The following is a 14,346-nucleotide window of genomic DNA, read 5'->3' on the forward strand; positions in this document are numbered from 1 at the left end:
GGTTCAGGTCAAAAACTTGAATATAGACTTAGGAAGAGTCCAAATTTAGGTTGTAGTTGTCTTAGTGACATAATGACACAAATACATTTTAAAATGCTTTCCATACCAGCAGTATTTCTGTTTGCTACATTATTTATTAGTTGTCTTAAGTGATATCAGTGAACCTGAAACCCTGATGTTTTTTTCACCATTTTGTCTTTAATAAGTTAAATTGAATTGCTGTACAAGTGTTCAGGAACTTGACCTGCTTGCAAATAGCTTTCTTCTTTAATTATTCAAAGAAAGAGTAAGTGGTGATGGAAAGATACAGTAAAGCCAGGTGATGAATTTTGCATAGAGACAACTGACTTGTTACCCCCTCACATGAAGGGGGCATTTTTCAAGCTGATGCTGGCACACCTCGGTGTCATGATTGCCACAGAGAAGGAATTAAGACCTGCTGAATCCACACTGACTCTGAAGTGTGGATTCTGACTTTGCAGTGTTCTCTCCAGTGTTCATGGGTACAGGGACATGGCACAAAGGCAGACACATTAAGCACAGAGCTTGCAGGACCTATAGCTCAGGCTCTATTCAGCTTTGAAGTAGCTTCTGAATCCGAGGTGTCTGTGCATAACCAGCTCGGTATCCCTGCAGCTATCATGCGGTTAACCTGCAGTAGTGTAGACTTCTCTGAGTACTCAAAAGCTTGCTTTTTCCTTATGCAAATATTATTCCTCTTACTTTATCTCTCTTTGAAGTACAGAAAGCTTCACAGTCTTCTAGGATGACACTCATAATATTCTGAACATACACGGCCAGACAGGTACTTTTCATTTAAGTACAACACACGTGGAAGGGCCTGTTTTGTTGTTTAACTATTAAAGGTGTTTAGTCCAGATGCCAAAATGCACACTACAGGTTTCTGAAAGAGGTGAGGTGAATTCAAGATTGGAGACAGTGTTTGCCGAAACACTTTGTTTGTTTCTTCTCCAAAACTGATGGTTTTGTAAACAACAAAGAACAAGTTGAACTATAAAAGTCAGATTAGAGGAGTAGACATTTATGCCTGCCTGGTTTTTGTAAAGTACTTTAAATTGCAGTTCATTGGCTGGGCATGGATAGACAAAGTTATTCTACTGCATGTTCCTGCTTCAGTAGATTGCTATGGAGACAATTTTATTGTATAAATCTGTCTTTGAACCCAAACTATTCAATGATTCTATGATTCCACTGTTTTCTGCAGCAGAAAATATACAGGGATTTTAATTTTTATTTTTCTTTGCTGCTTTCCGTGGTAATCCTCCTTGCAGAGTGTGTAGTCTAGTTCCTGCTGTAGACCAGGAAATTAATGGAAAGTTCAAGAGAACTGAAGAATTGGGGTAAAGTGTTTAGACAGAATTATAGAATCATAGAATCATAGAATAGTTTAGGATGGAAAAGACCTTTCAGAACATTGAGTCTAACTGTTAACCCAGCACTGTGAATTCCACCTCTAAACCATGTCTCTAAGTGCCACATCTACACATCTAAATACCTCCAGGGTTGGTGATTCAACCACTTCCCAGGGTAGCCTATTCCAATGCCCGATAACCCTTTCCTGGACAAATTTTCCCCTTGTTACTTGGGAGAAGAGACCAACCCCCACCTCACTACTTTAGGTAGTTGGAAAGAGTGATAAGGTCCTCCCTCAGCCTCTTCTCTGGGCTGAACACCCCCAGTTCCCTCAACTGCTCCTCATCATGCTTGTGCTTCAGACCCTTCACCAGCCTTTGTTGCCCTTCTCTGGGCTCACTCCAGCACCTCAATGTCATTCTTGCTGTGAGGGTCTCAAAACTGAACACAGTTCTTAAAGTGCCTCCTCACCAGTGCTGAGTACAGAATAACAATCTCTGCACTGGTCCTGCTGGCCACACTTTTTAGATACAAACCAGGATGCCATTGACCTTCTTGGCCACCTGGACACACATTGGCTCATGTTCAGCTGCTGTCAACCAGCACCCCCAGGTCCTTTTCCACCAGGCTGCTTTCCAGCCACTCTTCCCCCAACCTGTAGTACTGCCTGGGGTTGTTGTGACGCAAGTGCAGGATCTGGCACTTGGCCTTGCTGACCCTCATAAAATTGTCCTTGGCCCATCGATCCAACCTGTCCAAATCCCTTTGCAGGGCCTTCTTACCCTCCAGCAGATCAACACTACTGCCCAACTTGGTGTCATCTGCAAACTCACTGAGGATGCACTCGATCCCCTCATTCAGATTGTCAATGAAAATATTAAACAGGACTGGCCCCAATTACTGAGCCCTGGGGACCCCCTGCTGGTGCCCACCTGGCAGCTGCATGTAACTCCATTCACCACCACTCTCTGGCCATCCAGCCAGTTTTTCACCCAGCAAACAGTCCACACATCCAAGCCATAGGAAACCAGTTTCTCCAGGATAATGTGGGAAATGGTGTCAAAGGCTTTACTAAAGTCCAGTAGACAACATCCACAGCCTTTCCCTCACCCACTAAACGGGTCACCTTGTTGTTGAAATCAGGTTAGTCAAAATAGGAAAGCTCAGTTGCACACTGATTAAGAAGAAGAGGTTATTTATGGACTAGAACAAAGCCAGAGTTGTAGTGAGCTCATTTAGTACAGTTTTTGAATGTATTAAGGTGGCAGGTGATAGTTGATGAAGCATGACCAACCAAATCAACTGCTTAACTGTTTTTTTTTAATGAAAGAGAGTTCCAGGACTCTCTCAATACCTGAGACAGTATTGAGAGTATTGAGACATATTGAGTGTATTGAGACATACACTGCTTTCAGTGCCTTGATGTATTAGGGAAGTGCTTTAGACATGAGTGAGCTGAAAGTCACATATTTTGGCTAGGTTTGGAGTAATATTTAGAGGCAATGGCCTAATAGTAACCTAGTGAGCATGGAATGAGATGGATGGAGTCAGTGGTTAAGAGCAAGGAGGGGAAGGAAAGCAGAAGATACAGTGCTGAGGGCAAAGCCAACAAGCAGTTTTCTCTGACAGAAGCCTTTGAGGAAACTTACGGCACAAAAACTGTAGTTAGTTTAGAAGATGAAGATCTGCCAACTTCTGTGCTAGAATTAAAAAATACTCTGCAAAAGCAGTTGACTATAACATTTATGTGCTTGTGAGACTTACCAGGCTACCAAAATTCATGTACCATCCCTAGTTAGGTAGCAGGAGCTGAGAAAGCCAGGTGTGAACACTGCTCAGAGAAATGTAGTTTGCAATGTATTGTGAAGTTTGTCATCAGCCATGAACTTGTGAGCCATGAGCATAAGTGAGCGAGTACCTAGGCTTTTTCTGCTGTTGTAAATGAAATAACAAGGCCCATTACCACAGGGATGCTGGTACAAAGCACAGTGTCCTCAGGAATTCTCAGTGGTATGCTGAATGGAGAAGAATAATATATTTGTTGGAAATACTTCCCAGTCCACATATCAAGTGTAGAATTAACACTGTATATCCTTTATATATAAATATAGCTCATAGAAGGAAAAGATTCCTTAGTGGGAATGACTGTCATCATTATCCTGCTGAGTTTTTTATTTGTCTGTAACTATGGCTTATAAAACAAAACAAGGTCTCAGGTGAATAGGATTAAGACAATAGAGTTGCACTGGTGGTGTCCCCGTGTTATCTCTGATGACAATATCAGGAAAACATCTATAATCACATTTACATTAACTTTCCTCAGCAGCTGTTGGATTATCTGTTCTGGTTGTAGCAACCATGCACCCAATTCTCTACTGGCGGGATCAAACCAATTCACATGAACTCATTTAGATTTAGGTACAGGTAGTAGAAAAAGATTTTAAAAATTATTTCTAGCTTTGGACAAACTGATCTCCTCACAAAGAATCCCATCTCTTCCAGATTACTTCTTATTGATTCTCTTAGCATTTTACCTCTACTGTGTATTAAACAATGCTGAAGCTCAGATGTCTAATTTTAGAACCTGGATTAAAAAAAAACACTCTGTCTCTGCTTATTAGGTTCTTCTACTTCTGCCAAGTTAGCTTTTTTATTGCAAAGGGCTTATAAGTCTTACATTAACAGAAGTTCCTTTATTGGCTCTGAGGGCCCAACAAAAGTGGATAGATAGTGCTTTCAATCAAAATACTCAATTCCTGTAAATGATACTTAATTGCACAGGACACATTCTGATGGCTTTTGGCAATTTAGTGCACTGGCAAAGTTGATGGTCAGAAAAAACAGTGATTATCAGAAATAGGTCATAGAATTCTATTTTTGACATCACTATTAAATCATAAATATAGGGCTTATAGGATGAAAATATTTGCTTGAAACTTGGTAAGTACTGAGTGGTGAACCACAGATACCCTTGGAACATTCGTGAGTATTGCTATCACTATTTCCAGTCTGTGATTCAGTCTTCTCTGAGTTAAGGAAGGCATTTTTAAACATAGCCAAGCTGAGGTTTTTGAATGAAAACATACAGTACATTCATATCTAATTTGTGGACAGAATTCGCTGATGTCTGCACTCTTTATTTGCTTGGTAAGCTCTTCTTTTACCACCAAGAACTTTGGCTTCTTCTGAGGTATGGAAAGCCTCATTACCAACTGCATAAAACCTTGCTCCAGGAGAGCTTCTGAAGCAACAAGGTACAACACCATATCTATAGGTTGATGATTTTTAAAATTATGTTACTTTTTTCCATCTGTTTTTCATAATTTAGGTTACAAAACCAAGTTCCCCTAAGGGAAATTATTGTTTGGGCAAGTATATGGGAACATCATTAATAAATACAATAAAGTATTTTAATTAAAGTGCTAACATAGAAATTAATGAGTAGTAGTCCTATTAAGAATTTGTAATCATCTGTTATTGAATTAATAATATTATTATGAGAATTCTGTTCTGTTTCTAAACCCTATTGCTTTGCCCAGCATTTACTTATGTTTATTTGCAGATAAAAATGCAAGCAATGATCAGAGAATCACAGGCACTGTGGTTCTTTCTAGGATGACATTTAGTGTTAATGAACAAAGGATTATACACAGCAGTCAAATAGGGAACTGTTTGTCCTTTCTAATAAAACCAAAACCAATAAGAGCAGAATTAAAAAAAAAAAACCAAACAAACCACACACACTGTAGGGCTCACATGTGATTAGCCAGGCAGCCAGACAGTGTTCGCTTATGCAGTAATTCCAGCAGATTTTCAAAGGATGCTGTCTGTGACAGGTCTCCTTGGAGTTCTCATGAATAAACTGGGGAGGCATGAGCACAGGAATGACACTACCCCAGACTCATCTCATCTCTGTAGGCTTCATGCACTTTGACAAATTAAATTTAAAGCCATGTCATGTTAGCCTTGAGTGAAAAGTGTGAATATATTTATACACATGGATATAGTTTAATACTAACTAAGAGAGAAATGATCTGGTATATATCAAGAATATTAGATTGTTCACTGATCCAGCTGATCTGTTTGATCCTTGCTAGCAGCACTTGTGTCACTCAAAATGAGAGAAGGTACAGTGTAACCTGCCGTTCTTGCTGACTGTGTAAGGCAATCAGTTGAAGTATTGCTAGCCAGAATCAAGCACTTTCTTTCATGTGTGCTTGATTCTTCTTTTATCCAATTATTTATTTACCACAGTAATTTCTTAAATATGTGTATTCTTATGTCGGACCAAAAAAAATTGGTCTTAAACAGATTTCAGTTTGTGCTGAAATTTTATGCCAGCAGAAATTGAAGCTGGCAATCAAAATCCTCACTGGAGTCTGGAAAGTAAAAGGGTAGTGTTATCTGGGTATTTTAATCTCCCCTAAATATAAACTCTCATTCTAGTTTCAGAGCACTTGGAAAAGATTTAACCTTACTTTTTTCCCCACCCTTTTCAATCAGGAAATAGAAACTGGATGGCATAGCTTTATTTCATTTCTTCTGAATGTCTAAATGCAGAGACACAGCCCATAATATTCAAGATTGTCTCAAAGGTCTTTTTTGTTCCTCAGAATCTGTGATGATGGTAGCACTACACTTCTTACACCTAAATATTTTTGCAGTTTCTCTTTGTACATACCATTTTGCATCTTTTGTTCCTGCATGTAAAGGTCTATGGATTGCAATAAGTTATCCCAATGTTTGATTTTGGGGGTTTTTTCAGTTATATTTTTGAAAAAATTTCAGTGAATTAGGAAATCTGAATGTTGCCCTTATTGATATAGTGTGGTATAAATCCATCTGTTAATTTCTTGTAGCACTTTTACTCCCATGAAAGTTCAGATGTATTTTGCAAGGAATTTTTTTTTTCTGTGAAATCCCTTTAAGATTAGCACATGTATAACTCATTGATTTAGCCTAGTAATCTTTTTCTGGAATAAAATGCAGGATGGATAAGCAAAATATTTCAAGTCTGTTATTTTTTAACACTTAAGTCTTCACATAAAATGAATTTTTCATTAAGAATAGCTGTGGTGCACATAGTGGTATCTGTTCTACTCGTTGTTTTACGGGTGCACATCTGGTTACTCAGAAGTGTCATAGGACAAAACCACTGTATTCTGTTTGCCTCTCTGTACAGCCTGAGGTAGCCAGTGGACCACACAGCCATCTGAAAACATGGTTGTGTACTTCCCAATAGTCTGGCATTGGTGAGGAGTGTTAAGGGAGGATTAGGGTCTGGGATGATGAGTATATGAGCCTTGTTCCTTGTTGCTAAATTGCTTCCCTGGGGGTCCTGCTGTTTGCCAATGAACAGTAAGAGCTGAGCCGGGAGACGAGCATGTCCAGCCTGACAGGGGCCTCAGCAGCAAGGGTGGACAGAGGTGTACAGGGCAGGTCTTGGTGCATCTTTGTTTAGGCCATGCTTGTAGCTTCTCTGAGATAAAAACTCAGGTACTGCTTTAGGATTAAAAAGGAAGAGCCAAACAGCATCTGCTCTGTTAGTAGGACTCCATGACATGCTATCCTGCCAATGTGCTTAAAAAAAGCAAGTAATGTTGCAGAAAAATCATCTGACTGTGGTTTATGAACAAAATCTTGACTCAATTTAATGTTCAGATATGGGCTTCAAAAAGTAAGAGGGAGATGTTGACTTGTTAATAATAATTTACTAAGGTGTCTGGTTTTTTCATGCCCAGTAAAGAACTGCAGATCCTCAGGAAACAAGGGACATTTTCAACAGCTGTCCTATAAATCAGATGTATGTTTGAGGGTGATCCATTCTCAAAGTAAGCACTTTTTAGAAATAGCAACCACTGTAAATCATTTGGGAGAGATGTGTAGACAGGTATCATGTAGCTGCACAGGGGTGTTCACCACTTTCACCAAGTGTTGTTTTTGTGACAGATTAAATCCAATGGGGAGCTGCTGATTAAAAATGTTCAGCTGCGGCACGCGGGGAGGTACATGTGCACTGCTCAGACAATTGTGGACAACTCCTCAGCTTCAGCTGACCTTGTGGTAAGAGGTAAGGTTCTCCAGGTAATACAGAAACGGGGCTGGTTTTCACCCAGACAAGACACCAAGACAGGAGTGTTTCTGATTGTTTAGGGTATGTGATTTCTCATGAACAGATGGCAGAAATTAAAATGAGAAGTGCATAAACATGCAAAGTCATAAAAGTCTACTCAGGGTACTGATTCTGTTGCAGACATTTAGAGGTCTAACTGACCACGTGTTTTCCTGAAAAGCAATAAGGATTTTTTGATTATGGGTATTTTCTGTATTTTAAAGCAATTTTTACATAGTTTAATTTGGTGTCCATTATTAAAAATAGATTTCAAGGATCATTTCAATGTATCCGCTGGATACATTTCTAAGGCACTTCTCATTTTTTCATAAAGCTGTATGGATTAAATTATTGTGTATAATATTAGGCTACATTAAACAGATTTTGAGTTTTCAAATTACAGAAACCAAGACATCTGGGGTTAAGTTTATCACTCAGTTTTTATCTGATTCATGTCTGTTAAGTGTTCCTGCAGTCTCAAAATGCTGTTCTTGCTCATACAGTATGTGTCCTACAAATCTGTTACAATGTGAAGTTTTGATAGCATGAGTTAATGTACTTTGGGCATTTTGCTCTCTTTTATGCCTGTGGGCATAACACATTCTGAAGTGCTAATGATTTGTTTTGCTGACTATCCAAAGCAGATATAACTTGTATTTTGAGTTGCCTTGCTGTTGTGTTTTGCCCAACATTCGAGTTACACCATAGAGCTGTGAAGCAGCTGAAGTATAGCTAGTGTAATGGTTCTGAACTTCAGTCATCTGAGGTTGTTGTGCAGTTGAGTATTTCTGCATTTAATTTTTGCTGGGTATTAACAGCACATGAAATGTCATCAGTTTTGGATAAAATGTGAAAGCAAATATGGTAAGTGATGAAACTACAGAATACATCTGCAAAGTAAAAGAGTAGGATCTGTTCATATGCTTCAGTATTATGTAAGCAATTCCTTTTAAAAATTAAAAGAGAGACAAGGTGCTTTATTAAGCTTCTGATTCCCCTTTCCAACCCAGTAATTAGAGTCATTGCTCAGAAATTGTGCTGTAGAAGAAATTAGCATTCATTTTATTCTCAAAATTTGGATTTTAATACAATGAACACAGTTCTGCTTATGGCTGCTTTTTTTGTCAGTGTAAGACTCAGCATGTTACTAGGCCAAGAGTAAATATCTTAACGAAAAATGACAAAGGTGGGATTGTAGTTTCACTGCACTTCTAGGAAGAGGCAAGAGCAGAGCATGAAAACAAAGAGATGTGTTCCAGAGCATCTCATCAGTGGAGTGGTAAAGGATAGCTACTGTCACTGCAGGCACATGAAGATGTTTTGTCTGTCCACAAAACAATATAACAGTTCATATGGATTGTTTTATGTGATCTTGTTTAAATTGCTAGCAATAGTACACTGAAGACTCTGCAGCCCCTGCCTGCACCTACAGACCTTACTGGCCCTGTGTTGCCCTCCCTGGGGCTGTGTTACAGATGTGCCTGCTTCCAGCTCTGTCTCTGGCCCTGCCTCCAGGATGTGCTTCAGGCCTGTGCTGTGGGTAGCTGCCTCCTGGATGGACTGCTTGGATATATGCAGCAGTTTGTCACCTGGATGCACCCAGTTCACTGCCCACGGGGGCATACCTGGGACTGCCATATCAGCACCTGGCTCTGCCACTGTATTTGGACCCAGTGGAACCATGCCCCATTGCTGAATGAACTACCAGCCTTGGGGTTAGTTGTAGGTCCTGTATCAGCTTTCCTATGGAGCCTTTTCCTTTTCCTTTGGCCCTTGGTGTTTCCTGAGACATGCCATTTTCAGAAGCTGATGGTGAGGTGAGAAGCTGTAAGAGGTATCATTTGAAGAAAGAAGGAAAGTTATTGGGACTGATGAACCTTTCCATACCTTCCAGCCTGAGGGCTTCTGAAGTGAACAGTCTTGCAGGAGAATGGGTCTCTCATCAGATCTTATCTACCTGTGTCCTTAGAGCTGTGATAGCAAATATGCATGTTACCAGGGTGGAGAGTTGACCAACAACCCTCATCTTAAAAATCAGCTCTTAACAACAACTTCTACTTTGTGCATGCTCTGTGAAGAGTAAGAAGCTGTTTCCATGTGCAGTGAGGTATTTAGTCCTTACCTTGAAAGGAGGTCCAGGGGATGAAATTGCTTGCTTGTTAGAAGGATATATTCATTGAAGCCAAGAAACAACAACACACAGTAGTATAAGCTTTTGATTCAGTTAATTTCATTTGAGTCCTTTTGCTCAGCAGTATGGAGAAAATAAAGAGCTCAAGAGCTGAAGATACATTTGGCACACTCTGTATTTAAATCTGACATAGAAATCTAATTCCATTCTTTTTTGTTGTTTTTGTTGTGATTTTCTGTGGTTTCTCTATAAATAGTGCAGGAAATATGTTATGGTATTCTTGGGCTTTTTTTTAATATTCTCTGGGCCTTGTTCAATCAGATTGTTGGATAATTATCTGAATCATGTTGGCATATTACTATCTCTGAATGTTGAAGCAGAAAATATGTCTCAATAGTTCTAATGCATTGTATCTGTTTTTACACAACAGTTAATACATATCAGATAACTGTGTATCATATAAAACAGAAGCATAATAACAAAACCAGAACTTTGTAGGAACTTTGAATCTGATGAGGGGTTTACCACATTGAGCTAATATGAAGGCCAAGAAAAATGGGAAGAGATCTATAGAATTCTCTTTTAAGGTACTATTTTTCTCCAAAATAAGTTACAAAGTTTTCCATATAACTTGCACTCAGGGCCTATACAGCACAAGCAGAAGTGTAGGTTAAAGGTAGGCCCCCAATAAGGTCATTATTAGGTGGAATTTGAGAAGGAAAATTTTGTGGGTTTCTTCTGAGTTCAATTTTGCTTTGTAAAACAAGCATCGACAGTTTCAAAGTAGCATCTCTTCATTTAAGAATATCTCAGCATTGATTAGGCAAGAATTGTTGAAGTTTTATTTGGTAGTTATTAAATGCAAGAGCAGCTGTCCTTTGAATCACTCTGTAGAGTATTAAAAGTTGATGAACTTTAATTTTCAGCATACTTAATTTGTTAATTGAACCCTCTTTTTTTTTTTCCCAGGTCCTCCAGGCCCTCCTGGAGGTATAAGAGTAGAAGAAATCAGAGACACTGCTGTAGCACTTACCTGGAGTCGTGGAACAGACAATCATAGTCCCATTTCTAAATACACTATCCAGTCAAAAACTTTTCTGTCTGAAGAGTGGAAAGATGCCAAAACAGGTAAGAGTAATGCCAGAAGTAATAAAGACAGTAAGTTTTAAAGTATGATTGTTAGAAAGTTTGACTAATCAGAAAATAATCACAATAAAAGGAAACTAGGGTTGCTGTTAATGTCTCCTGCAGGTTTACTGTCCTGTCAGTGTGTTGTCAACAGTTTTGTCACCAGCATTTGGAGGGCCTGAACTGAATATCAAGAAATGCAGAAAAGAACAGGCCAGAGTTGCTACCTGGTTTTTTTGCCTCTTTCCTTGTTGCCTAAAACATTCAACATCAACTACTGGAATCATAAAAATTTATTTGCAGGTTAATTTAGATAACAAGTGGGTGTCTTCATTTCTGTATTTGTTATGGAGAAGGCTGATTAAAATTGTCTGCTTTTTCCTGGAAGCAGACTAAGTTCCAGTTGCATTAAAACTGGCACCCCTAGAGAAAACATAGCTAAGATTATCCTTCTAACCACTGGATGTCATCATTGTGCCACAAAATTGCAGTTTAAGAGGCACCTACCTGAGTACAGGACATGCCAGTATAATTTTTTTTTTCAGTATTTAATATAAAAACATAAATTCTAAAATATTTTTAAGCTACCAGTATCTCTGAATGCTTTATGAAGGCTAGATTGTCACAAGCTATACAGAATTTTCCTATTGATATGTTTCATTATCCCACCCTTATGAATTACAACTTAAGTGTTTTCCTGTGGATTTAAGATATTCCATACTCAGCATTTCTAAATTCTAAGAACATTAATAGTTTCAGTGATTGTCTTCTATTTGTCACTTGAAACTACAGATGTGTAAGAAATAGACTGACATATTGAGCTGAAAATCTGTAACATTTTTTAGAGTAAAAAGTTAGAAATACTAGGCCATCTGCCTTAAATGATATTTTTCTTTCAGACTATGTAGTATATGTAGTTCTATTAGATATAATTGTCTTCATCAGTCAGCACTGATATTTTTTATGTCAAAGTAGCTTGGAAAATAAATCCAGAAGGTTCCCCAACCCCTTCTTATCTCTTATATCTTGTTTAATGGCTTCTGTAGAATAGATTTCTTTGAACTTTAAAAAAAAAAATAATTAACGTAGAAATGAGAACTGTTCAAATAACTGATTATTTGCTTCAGTAACAATAGCTGCAGCAGGGAGGATCCTGTTAGTCTCTGCTTTTTTCAGGATAAATTATATTATATTTCCTATTCATCCTTTAGTTTTCCATTTTAAAAAATAAGGACATGTGAAGAATTTCAGGGGGCAACTGATACTGTTTTGTGCTGTGTGTTACTGGAACTGGAAATGGAGGTGTAAGAGTTAACATAAGTGTTGGTTTCAGATTTTCACTGATTCAGAGCAGAGACTTGAAACCACCCCTCTCACTTCTCAGGAAGATTCCCTACTTGCAGTGTTGTAGGCATGATGGGATGAACTTCTCTGCATCTCTGAAGTTCTCTGCTTCTCAGAATTATTGAGATAGTCTTTGAGACATGCAGTCAGACTTTGAATCTTACCCTAAAGAATGCTGAGTGGGATTCACATCTTGGGTGGGACAGGGAGGAATCTAGATTGTTAAATTTCTTTTTAAAGACGCTAGCACAAAAGATACACATTATTAATTTCTGAGAAGTTGAAAGTAACTATTCTGGTGTTTTCAAAATCGTTACTTTTTCATTTGAGCCACGCTGAGGAATTTTGATAAATAGATGATTCCCTCAAAATAGGTAAAATCACCATAGTAACCATCACTGGCACCACTGCAATCTTTTACTTAATTGCTGATCTCCTCCCATTTTGACTCAGTGTTAACTTTTGTAGTAATGATGCATGATGAACTGTCAAAATTGATCTGTCATCAAATGCTTAGGCTATCAGTTAATGCTGCTAATTTTCAATGTGTGAAAAAAGAAAATATACTTTGGCATTGCATTTTGGAAATATTGTTGTTATTATTACTACTAGCATTATTCCCCCAACCAAATCATTCATCTCAGGTTTCATAATACTGAGGGTGTTTCGTGAAAGTGTATTCTACTTCACAGTATGGAAATGGGTTATGTAATAAGTTGTTTACATTTATGTTGGTCTTTCCAGTTAAGGGGGTCAGATTCTCATTGTGCCAAGTATTTGTAATAGTTCTTGGAATCTGTGGGACAGCAAAATTAAATTAAGAGATCAGATGTAGCCCAGGAGGACACTGAAGGAATGTCAAGTTTATATCACAGCTTGGATGACATGGGAGGTTTGCAGTAGCTCTACTGACTAGACAGAAAAATAATTTGAGTAAGGATGAGGGAGGGTGGTGGGCAGGTAGAAAGAAAACTGGAAAGTGTGTTTCTTTCTCCTTCAGGACCTCACTTTGGAATGAAAAATTTAATGATCATTAGGAAGAGGGCAGTTGTGTCATCATCTAGTGCTTACACTGGTTGTTACAACTGGTTGTTGCCTGTTTTTTTTGTAGGCATTGCATTTATATTTTAATTCCAAATCATCTGCCTTTCCAGTGCAGAATATCTCAGTTCTAATCCTCCTCTGAAAACAAGACTCTTACTTTGACAAACAACTCTTGTTTGTATATAAATGAAAATCCTCTGTCTTTCCATAGCTGCAGACAACTATAGAAACAACCCCTATTGTCTGTGAATTGCAGTCAGTCATGAGTTACTCATTTTATTTATGATAAAAGTGCTCATCCTTATGACAATAACAAGTCTTTTCACAGGAATTACAAAACCTTTTACCTTTCTTGATCAGAACCAGATAGCAAGTTGTAACATGTTCACTAATTAGGTGCACCAAATTAGGACCACATTTTATAAACCACTCTTAATCAATTGATTGAACCCTACATGTCTAGCCATTACCTATCTGTATAATTAATTTTTATTTTACTGTTTCTGCATTACAGATTTCTCACTGCATTTGTCTGTAGGTGAAATGAAATTCTACAGCTACCATATGTAATTAGTAAGGAAATCTTGTAACTACACGTACTAGTTCACACCCAGTTAAGACTTAAAAGTGTATGAGGGTTTATCCAGGATAGTGTCATAGCTTCCACATTCCCAGTCACTGCTGTGAGTACTCCTTGTAAAATTTGGTATTCCTAATGTACAACATCAGGTTTCCTGTCGTTGTCTATGTGTGGTTGAAGAATAGTGCAAGTTATGTTGCAATCAACCACACTGTTGCTGACCTAAGTGTGAAAATTCTGTTTTCTGAAGCATTTAATCTTTTTTTTAGACCCGTCAGATATTGAAGGAAATATGGAATCTGCTACAGTGATCGATTTAATTCCATGGATGGAATATGAATTCCGGATAATAGCAACAAACACTCTGGGGACAGGAGAACCTAGTATGCCATCACAGAGGATTAGAACTGAAGGCGCTCGTACGTAAACAGAAATGTCAAGTTTTTGTCATGTGTTTCTTGATTTTTACATTTTTATTCACCAATTTGGTGATTTTAGGTTTTATTTTTAAAAAAGCATCTTATAAGATCCAAGTGCAGAGAATATATTTTCAGCCACCCCCTGCTACAGATTGTGGTAAGCAAGTACCAAACTATCAAGATGTGATAGCATCAAAGCAGACAGAAAATAAAT

At 38.2% G+C, this 14,346-nt stretch overlaps 1 protein-coding gene across 1 annotated transcript in view; it reads left to right on the forward strand.

Moving 5' to 3' along the window:
* The window catches only part of CNTN1 (contactin 1), a 162,562-nt gene that overhangs the window by 116,474 nt on the left and 31,742 nt on the right, over positions 1-14,346 (forward strand). The window contains exons 14-16 of the mRNA XM_068997569.1: positions 7,324-7,444; positions 10,587-10,745; positions 13,983-14,132. Coding sequence (XP_068853670.1) covers positions 7,324-7,444; positions 10,587-10,745; positions 13,983-14,132 — 430 coding nt within the window. The remainder of the gene's footprint in view (positions 1-7,323; positions 7,445-10,586; positions 10,746-13,982; positions 14,133-14,346) is intronic.

This window comes from Aphelocoma coerulescens, chromosome 1A (assembly GCF_041296385.1).
Source record: "Aphelocoma coerulescens isolate FSJ_1873_10779 chromosome 1A, UR_Acoe_1.0, whole genome shotgun sequence".
NCBI classification, from domain to species: Eukaryota; Metazoa; Chordata; class Aves; order Passeriformes; family Corvidae; genus Aphelocoma; species Aphelocoma coerulescens.